Below are 16463 nucleotides of genomic sequence, written 5' to 3'. Positions count from 1 at the left end.
TTACATCAAGGAGCAAGCCCTAATAGCCTAATTTAATCACTGTTCATACAAGGAAAAAAAGGGGTAATGGGTGATTCACCTGTTCCCCCCAGTTGAGATAGAACAACCCTATTTTGAATGTGATGCCCCTAAATGAAGACAAAAAAATACCAAGGGGCCAACCAAACTTTCAGCAGCTCTAGAAAATTTATCATATATGGATATTGCTTTGTTCTAGGGGTCACTTTGTCCCATAATGTTTTTTTCACAGCAGTGGAAAAAACAGTGAGGCCGATGGTAAGGAGGAGCAGGCAGCCGGTAAAGAAAGCAGGCTAAATCTACTTTGTTAGTCTGAAAATATTTCAGGCTGGATGAAGCAATTCTAAGTCAACTGCACAAGAATTCAGGGGGATTTTTTTTTTCTCTTTTCTTCCTAAGCCATTTACCAGCACAGAATTTAATGGATGTGTGTCTTTTCTGCCTCAATGCTGGCATCTTTCACTGCTCTTAACAGTCGGAGATGCCTCTGAAGCAAAATGCTGTACAGTTATAACATGTTGCAACTGTGCTGCAAGTTGCACCCATGCTTTCTAACAATTTTGCAAAGGGGAGTAGCATTTACAAACGCTGAGAACTTTATGGTGGTTTATAGCTCCAGGTGTAAGCATTTATGAATCAAAACCCAAAAAGTCAGCAATATAAAGGATACAACCAAACAAACAAACAAACAAACTGAAAACTGTACTTTTTATCAATGTTGAATTGAACACATTTAACCTTTACAGTGCAGACTGGAAAAAGTATGAACCCTGAATATACTTCAGTGAGCAATAACCTACACCAAACATTTCCTATGTTAACAGCTCTCTTCAGGTTCTGTCACAATTTCTCAACTGGCATAAGGTTTGGACTTTATCTTTAGTGTAAGACTTACTCCTTTGTTTCAGGCAATTATGCTATAGCATTATCCAAATTTTATTAGGTAAATTAAAATAAAAAAAATACACACAAAAAAAATACATACAATCGCTCAAGCCTCTACATCATGAAGTAACTAGGCATTTTCTGTTCCATCTGTGTGCTGACATACAGCCCGAGCAGAGAAGGCGTACAGAAAGGGGTTCACACAACTGTTAATGAAAGTCAGAGCTGCAGTAATATTGTCTCCTGATTCTGCAGATTTTAACAGATTGTAATTCCCAAGCAACGCAGCAGCGATGATCACAATGTTGGAGATTTGTAACGGGATCCAAAAAACAAAGAAACATGCCACGATTCTGGTCACCAGCTTTGTCAATGACTGACTGCTAAAGAAAGCTGAGTTATTAACTCCTCGGTAAAGATGAAAGTAGAAGTAAGTCAGTGTGGGGAACAAAACTACAAAAACTGTAATCTCCCAGATTAAAGTAGCCACTCTTTCAACATCATTACGATAGCATCGTTTGCACTGAAGGTGTCCTTCCCTGTTCAAGCTTGGATTGCGCTGTACGAGAGCATAGGACGATAATACTCCACTTAGGATCCAAATCCCACTCACAAGGATCTTCTTTCCTTTTCTGCCAAGCTTGTTCCATTTCTGAGGATGTAGCACTTGCATGTATCGCTGCACACTCATCACAATCACACACAGCATGCTAGAGTACAGGCTTAAGTACACCAAATAGGAGAGAAGCTTACACAGGACCAAGCCAAAGACCCAGCCATGCAGAAGAGCCCAAATCCAAACTGGCAGAAAAAGCAGAGTGAGCAGATCTGATACGGCCAGGCTAAGCATCAGTCTCGGGGTGAAACTGTCTTCCTTCAGCCATCCAGAAAGACGTACCATTACTGCTATGTTAGCAGGGACTCCCAGTATGAAGCAAACTGCCAGCACACTACTGGCAATCAGGTTTTCAGTTGAGACAGGAGAGGTAAGCGAGCTGTTTGATGAGTTGAGCTGCTGCATGGTTAGATGCTGCTGTTTCTATGTGGTGTAGCTGGCTGTAAGTTCTAGCTAATACATCAGGCCAAAGTGTTGGTGTCTGTGGTTTTCAGTGTAGATAAAAACGCATTGACGCATTCAATGCGTCACAGATACACTTCAGGGTTATGGTGAAAAATAGTCCAGTGTGTACATTCCCCTCTGAAAGTATTGGAACAGCAAGGCTAATTCTTTTGTTTTTGCTATACATTGAATACTCAAAAGATCAAAAGATGAATGTAAGATGAAAGATTACAATTTCAGCTTTTAATACCTGATATTTACTGATATTTAATTTATGGTTTTTAGGTTTTTCTTCACAGCTCTCACAATGCTTCTTTCATCAACTGCTGTTGTTTTCCTTGGCCAAACTATACCAGTTGTTTCTTTCTTTTTCAGACATTCCAATTTGTTGTATTGGCTATATAAATATCAGAAAATGAAAGCCGAAATTCTGATTTATCATCTCATATTCATCTTTTGATCTCAATCTCAATTGTGATCAGTATATATAAACAAAAAAAAAAAACAAATAATAGGCCTTGCTGTTCCAGTACTTTTGGCGGGGACTGTGAATAAATGTATTAATTGCATCACAAAATTAAGATCATGATTTAACCATTTAAGCTTTATAAATATATCAATGTTAACATGCAAAATCTACATAATGGTTTAAATGATGGAAGCTTAAATGGCAATAAAATTCCAGAGTTCCTCATGAGTTCAGAGAGACGAGGGTCCTCCTTAAGGCAGGCAGGCAGGAAAGAAGAAAAGAAAAGAAAAGAAAGGAAAAGAAAAAATACCTAGAAATATGTATGAATTAAAATCAGCTAGCTAGCTAACAAACCTAGTAAGCTACTTAAACCCCAAAAGCATTTGGCTAAGTTAGCTAGCCAACTAAGTTTACCTTTGTACCTTAATGTACACTTCTGATATTCAAGGTGGTGTTCACTTCAGTGTAGCTCACTTGTATACTTGTATACTTGTATCAATTGTATACATGTAAAAACATAATTTGAGATGTAATTACTCAAGCTGTTTTTCACCAGATGACATTATACGGCCAAAAGTATGTGGACACCTGACTATCACACCCACATGTGGGCCTTTCCTAAACTGTTGCCACAAAGTTGGCAGCACGCAATTGTATAGGATGACTTTGTATGCTGTAGCATTACAGTTTCCCTTCATTTGAATTAAAAGACCCAAACCTGTTCCTGCATGACAATGCCCCTGTGCACAACATGAGGTCCAGGAAAACATGGTTTCCCAAGGCTGGTTTAGAAGAACTTGAGTGACCTGCACAGAGCCTTAACCTCAACCCCACTGAACACCTTTGTGTTGGATGAACTGGAATGCTGACTGCACTCCAGGCCTACTCGCCCAACATCAGGGCCTGACGTCATTAATGTGGCTCTTATGGCTGAATGGCCAAAAAGTTATTATAACAGCAAAGGGGGACTAAATGTGGAATGGGATGTTCAACAAGCACATATGGGTGTGATGGTCAGGTGTCCACATACTCTTGGCTATATAATGCGTTTAATCATACTTGAGTAATTTTCCTGATAACTACTTTCACATTTACTCAGTGAATTATTACTATAGTAACAGTACTTTTACTCAAGTCACTGTGTTTTGTACTCTATCCAACACTCTAATACATAGCTGTCACATGCTTCCCAAATCAGGTAACACACAGCAGCCTAAAAACATGGCTGACAACTACAGCACCCAACAACCATCACGAACTCTCTCACGTTCATGGTCACCCTCATTCTGATTGCACACACCCGGACTCAAGAACATGCACACAATAATTACAGACTCTCTTCACACGAACTGCATTGCAAAGTATATGCTCAGTGGCACATACCTGTCTACACCAAGCCTTATGTTCTCTCGTTATTGTTTTTACTACGCTTCTGTCCTTCTGTTTGTTACGTATATGTCCTTGTCTCTTGCCCAAGTAACTCTGTTTACATATTGCCTGACTTCTGCCTGTTTCTTGACTCTGATTCTGCTCTACATTTTGGATTTGTTTGCCTGAAAATAAAGAATCTTAACTTGCATCTGTCACCATCTCTGCTGCCTGACAGGTATCAGTTTTGACATTATAACCATTTAAGCTTTATAATGCATCAATGCAATGTTAATTGGAAAATCTACATGATGATTTACAGGATTGAAGCTGAAATGACAGTGAGTATGGGAGCATGGTGGATCAGTGGCTAGCATTGTTGCCTTGTACTCCCCAGGGTTGGTGGTTCAAATCCCACCTCTGCCATGTGCTCAGCGTTTGCATGTTCTCCTTGCGCTTTGGGAGTTTTCTCTGGGTACTCTGATTTCCTCCAAAGACATGCATTGTAGGCTGATTGGCATTCCCAAATTGTCTGTAGTTTGTGTGTGTAACTGTGCCCTGTGATGGGCTGGCTGCCTGTCCGGGGTGTTCCCTGGGATTTTCAAAATAATTAATCAGGTTGGGGGTTCTTAACCCTCTCTGCTCCATTTGTGCTATATCATGTCTGACCCCAACTGTGACAAATAAAGGCTTTCTTTTCTAAACCCCTTGATTTTTTTGGTCCTTTCACCTTTTTTTAGTGTTATTTTGTTCATTTTGGATTTAATTGTATAAATGTAATTACTTTGGTATTTTGGGGGTTTTTTTCGGCAGATTTGCTTTATTCTTCCTAAGTTTATGTGTTTGTTTCAGTCGGGTGTTCCAGCTGTTTGACATTTCAGCTGAGCAGTACAGTTTGTGAAGTTCTAGATTGTGGGAGTGCTGTGGTTTTGCCCTCGGAGAGGCTGGTTACAGGGTACCTTGGCCTCTTTCTTCTTCATTGGTTTCTGTGATAACCCAATACTCAAATATGACTATTTATTCTTTGTAGCGTGGGGCATTAACGTGTGGTTATAGTGAGTGGTCCTTTTTTTCTGGGGTTGTTTGGAAGTGGGACCTGCCTTTCCAGTGCTCTTGCCTACCTGGAGGTTAGCCCCAGCTCTCTTCTATCTTTTTAAAATTATTTAATTTTCTTTCATTGTCTGTAAGTAATTAAAAGGAATCGTAAGGTATTGGGTGTTTTTGTTAATGACTCTTAATATTTCATGTTGATTTTGTATATTAAAAAATATTTTTATTTTGCTTAATTATTTGTAGGTAATTAAAAGGTATTGTAATGTATTGGGTGTTTTCATCAGTGATCCCTGATATTTTATGTCGATTTGGTGTAATAAAATATATTTTTAATGTGCAAAACTGTCTCAGTCCTCACTGCATATAAAGAACCTGTCTAAGTCCTTGGGTGAGAGTCACAAGGTTACATTTAAAATTTTGTTAATTTTCGTTCTTAAGCCCTTTCCTTCCACCACACTAACTTTACAGCTAGAAATAAGCAAGAACTGACTAGCTAAATGACCTAGTAACCTACTCAAACCCACATACAGGAAATGATGGTTTAATGTTTATTACCAAAGGGTAATAAGAGAAAGAGAATGTGGTTAGCATGAGAACTGGCACATAAGATGCAACATCATGTTTTCATCTACAAAGCTTAAAGTTTATTTGAAAACTGACTGAAAAAGTGAGCAGAAGTCCAAAAGTACTAAAAGTCACAGTGACAAAAAGTAGTTAAAAAGGGAGGCCAAAAGAACACCTTAAAATATACTCTATTAAACGTTGCAAAATGACAATAACAATACACTGCAATAATAAGCAAAATTACATGCAATTCCTTTTAAAAATCAAGTCACTTGCTGTCACCAAGAATCCATAAAATCTCTCAAACCTCTACATCATGAAGTAACTAAGCATTTTCTGTTCCATCTGTGTGCTGTCGTAGAGCCCGAGCAGAGAAGGCGTACAGAAAGGGGTTCACACAACTGTTAATGAAAGTCAGAGCTGCAGCAATATTGTCTCCTGATTCTGCAAATCTTAAGAGACTGTCATTCCCAAGCAGCACAGCAGTGACAACCATAACATTGGAGATTTGTAACGGAATCCAAAAAATAAAGAAACACGCCACAATTCTGGTCACCAGCTTTGTCAATGACTGACTGCTAAAGAAAGCTGAGTTATTAACTCCTCGGTAAAGATGAAAGTAGAAGTATGTCAGTGTGGGGAACAAAACCACAAAAAGTATAATCTCCCAGATTAAAGTAGCCACTCTTTCAACATCATTACGATAGCGTAGACTGCACTGAAGGTGTCCTTCCCTGTCCAAGCTTGGAGTGCGTTGTACAAGAGCATAGGACGATAACACTCCACTTAACATCCAAATCCCACTCACAGGGATCTTCTTTCCTTTTCTGCCAAGCTTATTCCATTTCTGAGGATGTAGCACTTGCATGTATCGCTGCACACTCATCAAAATCACACACAGCATGCTGCAGTACAGGCTTAAGTACACCAAATAGGAGAGAAGCTTACACAGGACCAAGCCAAAGACCCAGCCATGCAGAAGAGCCCAAATCCACATCGGCAGAGAAAGCAGAGTGAGCAGATCTGATACGGCCAGGCTTAGCATCAGTCTCGGGGTGAAACTGCCTCTCTTCAGCTGTCCAGAGAGATATACCACCACTGCTATGTTACCAGGAACTCCCAGTATGAAGCAAACTGACAGCACACTACTCCCAATCAGGTATTCAGCTGAGACAGGGGTGGAGAGTGAGCAGTTTGAGGAGTTGAGTTGCTGCATGGTTAGACACATCTGCAGTGTAGCTGGGTGCAAACTGTGCTAGATAACCTAAGAAGCAGAAGGGTTGGTATCTGTGGTTACCTACGTAGATAAAATATAGCACTACTGGCATCACAGCTACACTTGTGGAAATAAAATCATTAATAAAATCTAAAGTATTTGGCAGTTCTGGATGCATTCATTTCGACATTATATCCCTTTAAGCTTTAAAAGTGTCATTAAATTAATTGCAAAATTTCCTGATGATTTAACTATTCGTTCTGCATTAATAGCATGTTTTTGGAGGCCTGGTCTTTGGGGGTCTTTGCAAATGGCTATGCTGCACATGTTGGCTATGTTGGCTTCAAGTGAATGGTAGCCCATTCCATGTAGCGGCCATGCCTCTGCAGCTACTCAGACTTCCATCAGTGCAGAGGTCACTGGACTTCTTGCTGGTAGTTTTTCTCACAAACCAGCCAGCCACATAGCTTTATAGGTTTTAAGTAATGTGACTAACATCAAAGAAAGAAAGAAAGAAAGAAATTAAGAAACAACTGTTTATTACAGCATAAATGTTATGTTATGCTTTCATACAAAATGAAATAGACATTTAAAACATCAGTAGGTTAGCAATGAAAGTCACAGTGAACCCACTTAGAGGTGGGAACTAGGTTAAATGACATATACAACATACAGAAAACCATGCTTTAATGTTTAGTACCTAAGAAACAGGATGTGGTTTGGTGTGCGAACAGACACTGGGCATGTATCACATCTTATACTACAACAGTTTCCACAACTCCGACACACAAACAAACAAATTGTACTTTTTATCAATCTTGAAATGAAGAAATTTAACATTAACAGTCCAGGTTCATATGTACCCATGTGTTTAGTAACTAGTCAATACTACACTATATGGCCAAAAGCATTATTCTACAGCTGACTGGAAAAGTGAACAAAAGTGTCATTTTTGTGCAGACAAAGACATTGCTTACAGTGTGAAGATACCAAAAGTTACAGTGACAAAAATTAGTTAAAAAAAAAAAGAGGCGATAATTTCTTGATTGTGCTTTATTTTTCTTGATGCAAGCATGTAAGCATCAGAACAGAACCACTTTTTTACCTAAAGTCTGATAAAGTCATCAATATAAAAACGATTCTGCAGGTTAGGCCGATCAGCTAAGTTCCAATAGTGGAGGCACACACACATACACATTAACATAATAATTAACACAGCTAATTAATGTCTACACCTAAATGTAACCATAACCTTAGCCTCAGTAACCAAAAGGAGCCCTTTTTTGTTCTTTTAGTTGTTTTTTTTTTTTTTTAATAAAAGCTGCATTCATTGTTAAAAAAAATGTCCTTGTAGGGACCAACAAAATGTTCCCACAGGACAAAAATGTCTCATATTCCTCTCCTTGTGGGGACAGTTGGTCTGCACCCAAATATAAAAACTCCCCCCACCCCCACAATTGTACTTCTTATCAAACTTGAACTCAACAAATTTAACATTAACAGTCCAGGTTCATATGTACCCATGTGTTTAGTCAATACTACACTATATGGCCAAAAGTATGTGGCTACGTGACCATCTCACCCATATGTACTGGGTAAACATCCCATTCCAAAACCATGGGCATTAATATGGAGTAGGTTCCTCTTACCTGCCACAACAGGTTCTCCTCACCTCTTCTACCTAATAGTGTTCTTCTGCTATCCACCAAACACAAATTCATTGGTTAGACTACGAGATAGTGAAGCATGATGAATCACTTCAGAGAACACATTTTTGCTGCTCCAGACTCAAATGGTGATGTGTTACACCACTCATTGCACGCTGTGCATTTGGTGTTGCACATAGTATTCTTAGGCTTATGCACAGCTACTTGGCCAGGAAACCTCTTTCATGAAGCTCCTGACAAACAGTTCTTGTGCTGACAATGCTTCCAGGGGCAGTTTGGAACTTGATCGGGAGTGCTGAAACCAAGTACAGGTGATGTTTGCACATACTTTTGGCCATGTTGTATTTTAGCAAGCAACAAGCTGCACCAAATATTTAATCAAGCTGCTGATCAGACTTGCAATATGAGTGGGACAAATTATAGACCATTAGTTCTTACAAAACTGTTTCAGTTATTAGATATGTTTACACCCTTCAGTTGACTTACATTCATGTCATTGTACTGTCGCATTACCCAAATTACCCAAAGTAAATATTTGACAAATCCTAACTTTAAACCACAGCTTCACTTGAAATGAGTTAAAATTCATCTGTTCTTTTCAAGCTGCAGAAAAGCAAAAAAGGTGCAAAAAATATAACAACAACAACAGACTGCAAAAATAAACAGAATTATATGCAAATCCTTTTAAAATGCAACAAGTCACTGGCTATCAGTGAAAATACATAAACTCTCTCAAACCTCTACATCATGAAAGAACTAAGTATTTTCTGTTCCATCTGTTTGCTGTTGTAGAGCCCGAGCAGAGAAGACGTACAGGAAGGGGTCCACACAACTGTTAATGAAAGTCAGAGCTACAGTAATTTTATTACCATTATTTGCAGATCTTAACAGATTGTCATTTCCAAGCAACACGGCAATGATGATCACAATGTTGGAGATTTGAATCGGGACAAAAAAAATGAAGAAACATGCCACGATTCTGGTCACCAGCTTTGTCAATGACCGACTGCTATAGAAAGCTGAGTTATTAACTCCTCGGTAAAGATGAAAGTAGAAGTAAGCCAGTGTGGGAAAGAAACCCACAAAAAGTATAATCTCCCAGATTAAAGTAGCCACTCTTTCAACATTATTATGATAGTGTGGGCTGCACCGAAGGCGTCCTTCCTTGTCAGTAGTTAGTGTGCGCTGTACGAGAGCATAGGACGATAACACGCCACTTAGAATCCAAATCCCACTCACAAGGATCTTCTTTCCTTTTCTGCCAAGCTTGTTCCATTTCTGAGGATGTAGCACTTGTATGTATCGCTGCACACTCATCAAAATCACACACAGTATGCTAGAGTACAGGCTTAAGTGCACCAAATAGGAGAGAAGCTTACACAGGACCAAGCCAAAGACCCAGCCATGCAGACGAGCCCAAATCCAAACTGGCAGAGAAAGCAGAGTGAGCACATCTGATACGGCCAGGCTTAGCATCAGTCTCGGGGTGAAACTGTCTCTCTTCAGCCATCCAGCAAGACGTACCATTACTGCTATGTTAGCAGGGACTCCCAGTATGAAGCAAACTGCCAGCACACTACTGGCAATCAGGCTTTCAGTTGAGACAGGAGTGGTGAGCGAGCTGTTTGATGAGTTGAGCTGCTGCATGGTTAGATGCTGTGGTAGAGCTATGAGGAAATGCCAGCTAATAAAGCAAGCAGAAGTGTAGGTGTCTGTGGTGTCCATGTAGAAAAAGATAACATACATTGTGTCAAAACGTTTTTAGACATCATGGTGGCACTAAGTTCAGCAAGGTATTTTGCAGTTCTTTATGCATCCATTTTGACATTATAACTTTTAAGCTTTATAAACGTGTCAATGTTAAATTGTAAAATCTATACAATGATCTCCATGATGGAAGTTAAAGTGCCAGAGAGGTATAGTTCAGTCACAAAACGGTAAGTACATATGCAGTATTAGAGCACAAAGTTACTTTCAAATTGCCAAGTGAAAACCCGGTACATGGGCACATGCAATCTTTATGGGGCAAGCCCTTTTAATTTAATTGCTGCATACAGGCATCAGGTATCTAACTCCCAGATGGGGGTTGATCCACCTGTCCACCTGCTTGAGAGAGAAGGACCGTTATTCAAATGTGATGCCCCTTAATACAGGCAAAAAATATGTGAGGTTCAAACAAACTGTAAGCAGCCCTAGGTAATTTATAAAGAGATTAAATTATATTGGAGATGACTTTCCCTGACCCTCAGCATGTATCATATCTTATACTATATGTTTTTGTCTTTAAAACTTAAATTATTATTCTACAGCTCACTGGAAAAGTGAACAAAAGTGTCATTTTTGTGCAGACAAAGACATTGCTTACAGTGTGAAGATACCAAAAGTTACAGTGACAAAAATTAGTTAAAAAAAAGAGGCCATAATTTCTTGATTGTGCTTTATTTTTCTTGATGCAAGCATGTAAGCATCAGAACAGAACCACTTTTTTACCTAAAGTCTGATAAAGTCATCAATATAAAAACGATTCTGCAGGTTAGGCCGATCAGCTAAGTTCCAATAGTGGAGGCACACACACATACACATTAACATAATAATTAACACAGCTAATTAATGTCTACACCTAAATGTAACCATAACCTTAGCCTCAGTAACCAAAAGGAGCCCTTTTTTGTTCTTTTAGTTGTTTTTTTTTTAATAAAAGCTGCATTCATTGTTAAAAAAATGTCCTTGTAGGGACCAACAAAATGTTCCCACAGGACAAAAATGTCTCATATTCCTCTCCTTGTGGGGACAGTTGGTCTGCACCCAAATATAAAAACTCCCCCCACCCCCACACACAAACAAACAAATAAATTGTACTTCTTATCAATCTTAAACTCAACAAATTTAACATTAACAGTCCAGGTTCATATGTACCCATGTGTTTAGTCAATACTACACTATATGGCCAAAAGTATGTGGCTACGTGACCATCTCACCCTAATAGTGTTCTTCTGCTATCCGCCAAACACAAATTCATTGGTCAGACTATGAGATAGTCAAGCATGATGCATCACTTCAGAGAACACTTTTCTACTACTCCAGAGTACAGTGGTGGTGTGTTTTACACCACTCATTGCACACTGTGCATATGGCATTGCACATAGCAATCTTAGGCTTATGCACAGCTACTTGGCCATGGAAAACTATTTCATGTAGCTCCCGACAAACAGTTCTTGTGTTCTTAAATATAGTCCGATGTATCCAGTATTTCCTACTATAAGATTACAATAAACCAAATATAAGAGTATTAAACCTAATCCGAGACATTTTTACTCATTTTAAGCTTGAAATAGTCTTGTTTTATTGGCAGATAATTTTGCTTCTTTCTAGAAATAAATGCTTAAAAGAGGCAAAATTATCTGCCAATAGGACCAGAATACTTTAAGTTTGAAATGAATAAAAATGTCTAGAAATAGGTTTAATAATCTTTGGTTTATGGTAATATTATAATAGGAAATACTAGATATATTTGACTATACTCAAGCTTTTTTACTTGCTAAGGTGTCGTTTTTTTTGCAGTGAGGACAGGTGATGCCTGCTACACACATCAGCACTTGACGATCCTGCTCTGTGAGCATGCATGGTCTACCTCTTTATGGCTGAGCTGTTGTTGCTCTTAAATCCTTCCACTTCAGAATAACAACACTTAGAGTTGACCAAGGCAGCTCTAGCAGAGCAGAAATTTGAGAAACTGACTTACTGCAAAGGTGGCTTCCTCTGACAGTGGCACATTGAATGTCTCGGAACTCTTTAATACCACTTGTTCTACTGCCAATATTTGTCGATGAAGATTGTATGGCTGTATGTTTTATTTTATATACCTGTTAGAATAGTTGAACCCAGGAATTAAGTATGCTTTTGGCGATTTAGTGTATTTCAGCAAGCAATCACCTTCACCAAACATTTCATCAAGCTGCTGATCAGACTTGCACTGTAGGTGGGACAAATTATAGGGCATTAGTTATTACAAAACTGTTTCAGTTTGTTAATATTAAAGGAAATCCCGTGATGAAATGCTCTCCTCAGGTCATGTCACAATACCTCAACTGGCATGAGGGTTGGACTTTGTCTTGGCCATCCAGAAAATAAATAATCTGTTTAAACCATTCAGTTCATGGCTTACTCCTCTGTTTCAGGTCACTGTACTTTCGCATTACCCAAATTGTATTAAACAGATTAAATATTTGACAAATTATACAACCTCACTTCATAACAACAGACTTCAATAATAAGCAGAATTATACACAGATCCTTTTAAAATGCAACAAGTCACTGGCTCTCAGAGAAAATCCATAAACTCTCTCAAACCTCTACATTATGAAGGAATTAAGTATTTTCTGTTCCATCTGTTTGCTGACGTACAGCCCGAGCAGAGAAGCCGTACAGAAAGGGGTTCATACAACTGTTAATGAAAGTCAGAGCTGCAGTAATAGTCTCACTACGTTCTGCAGATCTTAGCAGACTGTCATTCCTCAGCAATGCAGCAGTGATGATCACAATGTTGGAGATTTGTAACGGGACCCACAAAATAAAGAAACACGCAATGATTCTGGTCACCAGCTTTGTCAATGACCGACTGCTAAAGAAAGCTGAGTTATTAACTCCTCGGGAAAGATGAAAGTAGAAGTAAGTCAGTGTGGGGAACAAAACCACAAAAAGTATAATCTCCCAGATTAAAGTAGCCACTCTTTCAACATCATTCTGATAGTGTAGTCTGCACTGAAGGTGTCCTTCCCTGTCCAAGCTTAGCGTGCGCTGTACGAGAGCATAGGATGATAATACTCCACTTAGGATCCAAATCCCACTCACAAGGATCTTCTTTCCTTTTCTGCCAAGCTTGTTCCATTTCTGAGGATGTAGCACTTGTATGTATCGCTGCACACTCATCAAAATCACACACAGCATGCTACAGTACAGGCTTAAGTACACCAAATAGGAGAGAAGCTTACACAGGACCAAGCTAAAGACCCAGCCATGCAGAAGAGCCCAAATCCAAACTGGCAGAGAAAGCAGAGTGAGCAGATCTGATACGGCCAGGCTTAGCATCAGTCTCGGGGTGAAACTGCCTCTCTTCAGCCATCCAGCAAGACGTACCATTACTGCTATGTTAGCAGGGACTCCCAGTATGAAGCAAACTGACAGCACACTACTGGCAATCAGATTTTCAGTTGAGAAACTAGTGGTGAGCGAGCTGTTTGATGAGTTGAGCTGCTGCATGGTTAGATGCTGTCGTAGAGCTATGAGGAAATGCCACCTAATAAAGCAAGCAGAAGTGTAGGTGTCTGTGGTGTCCATGTAGAAAAAGATAACATACGTTGTGTCAAAACGTTTTTAGACGTCATGGTGGCAATAAGTTCAGCAAGGTATTTTGCAGTTCTTCATGCATAGAAGTGTAGGTGTCTCTGGTGTCCAGTGTAGGAAAAGCTAGCATTCACTGCATCAAAAATATATTTCCAGACGTCATAGTGGCAAAAAAAATCCAGCAAGGTATTTTGCAGTTCTTCATGCATCCATTTTGACATTATAACATTTAAGCTTTATAAATGTGCCACAGTTAAATTGTAAAATCTACCATTAAATTGTAAAATGCATTTAGGCAATGTGACAACATCCACAAACCTCACCTACCGTGGGAGAACAGACTAGTGACAAAACTCACATCAGTTCTGGACAGTGGTAGTTCAGTGGTTAAGCTGTTGTACTTGTGCTTTGAAGGTTGTGAGTTCAAATCCCAGCACTGCTAAGTTACCAGTGCAGGATCCTTGAGCAAGGTCCTTAACTCTCAACTACTCAGTTGTATAAATGAGATAAAAATGTAAGTTGATGTAAGATCAGCAAAATCAATTCATTTTATATTGATTTCATTAAACTTTGAGTGTGAAAGGGGTCCTGATGCTTAAACGCTTCATGCATTTAAGCAACAACTTCCTTAAAGCTGAAGTAAGGGGAAAGGGAGAAAATAAGGAACAAAGAAATGTTACATTACGTACAGAAATTAACATTACCTACTTTTATACCAATGAAACAGACATTTAAAATATCAGTATGGTATGACATGTATCACATCTTGTATGTTTTCCTCTGTAAAACTTATGTTATTATCTTAAGGCTAACTGGAAAAGTGAACAGAAGTGTGTCCTAAAAACAACCACGCCAAACCATGTCTTTATAGGCCACACTGTGTGTACAGAGCATTGCCATGCTGGAACAGCATTCCAGCATTCCAGTAAACAGCATTCCCTAAACTGTTGCCATAAATTTGGAAGCATACAATTGTCTAGAATGTCTTTATATGCTGTAGCTTTATGATTTCCTTTCACTGGAACTAAAAGGCCAAGGACAAACCATGAGAAACAGCTCCAGACCATTATTCCTTTACTGTTGGCTGTATGCATTCAGGCAGGTAGTGTTCTCCTGGCATCTGACTAATTCATATGTCAGACTACCAGATAGTGAAGCACAATGCGTCACTCCAGAGAAGGGTAGAAATTTGACAAAATGACTAGGATGCTAAGGTGGCATCCTCTGACAGTGCCGTGTTGAAAGTCACTGAACTCTTTAGTGCAACTTGTTCTACTCCTACATTTGTCTGTTGAGATTGAATGACTGTATGCTTAATTTTATGCACCTGTTAGCAATGGATAAGGCTGAAATAGCTGAACACAGTAGGTCACAAAGAGGTGTCCATATACTTTTGGCCATTTAGTGTATTTCAGCGGGCAATAACCTGCACCAAAAATTTCATGTACTGTAGCTGCTGATCAGACTTGCGCTATGGGTGGGAAAAATTGCAGACCATTAGTTCTTACAAAACTTTTTCAGTTTGTTGATTTAAAGGGAAATCCTGTCATTTCACAATACCTTAACTGGCTTGAGGTATCAGACTGTATCTTGACCATCCAAAAAACAAAGTGTTGTCTGTTTACACACTTCCGGTTGATGATTTACGTTCACATTACCCAAATTTTGTTAAGTAGATATTTGACAAATCAAACAATTTCACTAAACTTTCTCAAACCTCTACATTATGAAGGAATTAAGTTTTCTGTTCCATCTGTGTGCTGCCATAGAGCCTCATCAGAGAGGGCATACAGGAAGGAGTTCGCACAACTGCTAATGCAAGTCAGAACTGCAGTCACTTTGTTACCAGCTTATGTTGATTTTAACAGACTGTCATTCCCGAGCAACACAGCAAAGAAGAGAAAGTTCACAAAAACAGTACGCAGTGGTAAGCCGACTCACCAAGGTGAGGATGTGAGCCAGACACATCACCATCAGTTTCAAACACACTATATGTAGAATTTAATACAAAGCATATATGCACTCACTGACCACTTTCATAGAAACACCTGTATACCTGCTCATTCATGCAATTATCCAATCAGCCAAATGTGGCAGAAATGCAGTGCATAAAATCATGCATAAACAGGTCAAGAGCTTCAGTTAACGTTCAAACCAAACATCAGAATGGGGAAAAATGTGATCTCAGTGACTTTGACTGTGGCATCGTTGTCAGTGCCAGATGGGCTGGTTTGAGTATTTCAGAAACTTCTGATCTCAGGATTTTCACACAGAACAGTCTGTAGACTTTACACAGAATGATGCAAAAAGCAAAAAGCAAGGGCCAGTTTGTGTGTGGAAAAGCCTTGTTGTAGAGAGAAGTCAGATGAGAATGGCCAGACCAGTTCAAGCTGACAGAAAAGATATGGTAACCCAAATAACCACTCTTTACAACTGTGATGAGCAGAAAAGCATTACAGTATGTACGACCTGCCAATCCTTGAGGTAGCTGGGCTACAACAGCAGAAGACCACATCAAGTTTGACTCCTTTCAGCCAAGAACAGGAATCTGAAGCTACAGTGGGTACAAAACTGGACAGCTGAAGACTGGAAAAACATCACCTGGTCAGCTTAAATCAGTCTGGCCATTCTCCTCTGACCTCACTCTTCAACAAATTGTTCTTACCCGGAAAACTTCAAGTCTTTCATTTTCATCTCATCACACGTACGTGAGCAACAAAAAGCAACCAAGAACTTCATGACCTGTTAGCACACAGGTAAAGGTTGTATACAGCAGTATAGCAGAAAGTATATAAGAAAATATGAGGTCATGTTAAAAGA

The 16463-nt window shown here is 39.2% G+C and overlaps 4 protein-coding genes across 4 annotated transcripts; all 4 read right to left on the bottom strand.

Annotated features, from left to right (window-relative positions):
- Positions 1-887: 887 nt before the first annotated feature.
- Positions 888-1936, bottom strand: LOC128317322 (leukotriene B4 receptor 1-like). Its single transcript, XM_053229091.1, has one exon. It carries the CDS (start codon positions 1922-1924, stop codon positions 1034-1036), a length of 891 nt encoding a protein of 296 aa, XP_053085066.1. The 5' UTR covers positions 1925-1936; the 3' UTR covers positions 888-1033.
- Positions 1937-5228: 3292 nt separating this feature from the next.
- LOC113536859 (leukotriene B4 receptor 1-like) lies at positions 5229-6687 on the bottom strand. The gene has a single exon (XM_034299146.2). It carries the CDS (start codon positions 6643-6645, stop codon positions 5743-5745), a length of 903 nt encoding a protein of 300 aa, XP_034155037.2. The 5' UTR covers positions 6646-6687; the 3' UTR covers positions 5229-5742.
- A 984-nt stretch (positions 6688-7671) lies between these two features.
- Positions 7672-10083, bottom strand: LOC117595930 (leukotriene B4 receptor 1-like). Its single transcript, XM_034299145.2, has one exon. The coding sequence runs from the start codon at positions 10044-10046 to the stop codon at positions 9057-9059; it is 990 nt and encodes a 329-aa protein (XP_034155036.2). The 5' UTR covers positions 10047-10083; the 3' UTR covers positions 7672-9056.
- A 1627-nt stretch (positions 10084-11710) lies between these two features.
- LOC113536947 (C5a anaphylatoxin chemotactic receptor 1-like) lies at positions 11711-13701 on the bottom strand. Its single transcript, XM_026931133.3, has one exon. It carries the CDS (start codon positions 13635-13637, stop codon positions 12669-12671), a length of 969 nt encoding a protein of 322 aa, XP_026786934.3. The 5' UTR covers positions 13638-13701; the 3' UTR covers positions 11711-12668.
- Positions 13702-16463: the final 2762 nt, after the last annotated feature.

This window comes from Pangasianodon hypophthalmus, chromosome 24, assembly GCF_027358585.1.
Source record: "Pangasianodon hypophthalmus isolate fPanHyp1 chromosome 24, fPanHyp1.pri, whole genome shotgun sequence".
In the NCBI taxonomy this organism is placed as follows: Eukaryota; Metazoa; Chordata; class Actinopteri; order Siluriformes; family Pangasiidae; genus Pangasianodon; species Pangasianodon hypophthalmus.
This window is presented reverse-complemented; position numbering and strand designations above follow the sequence as displayed.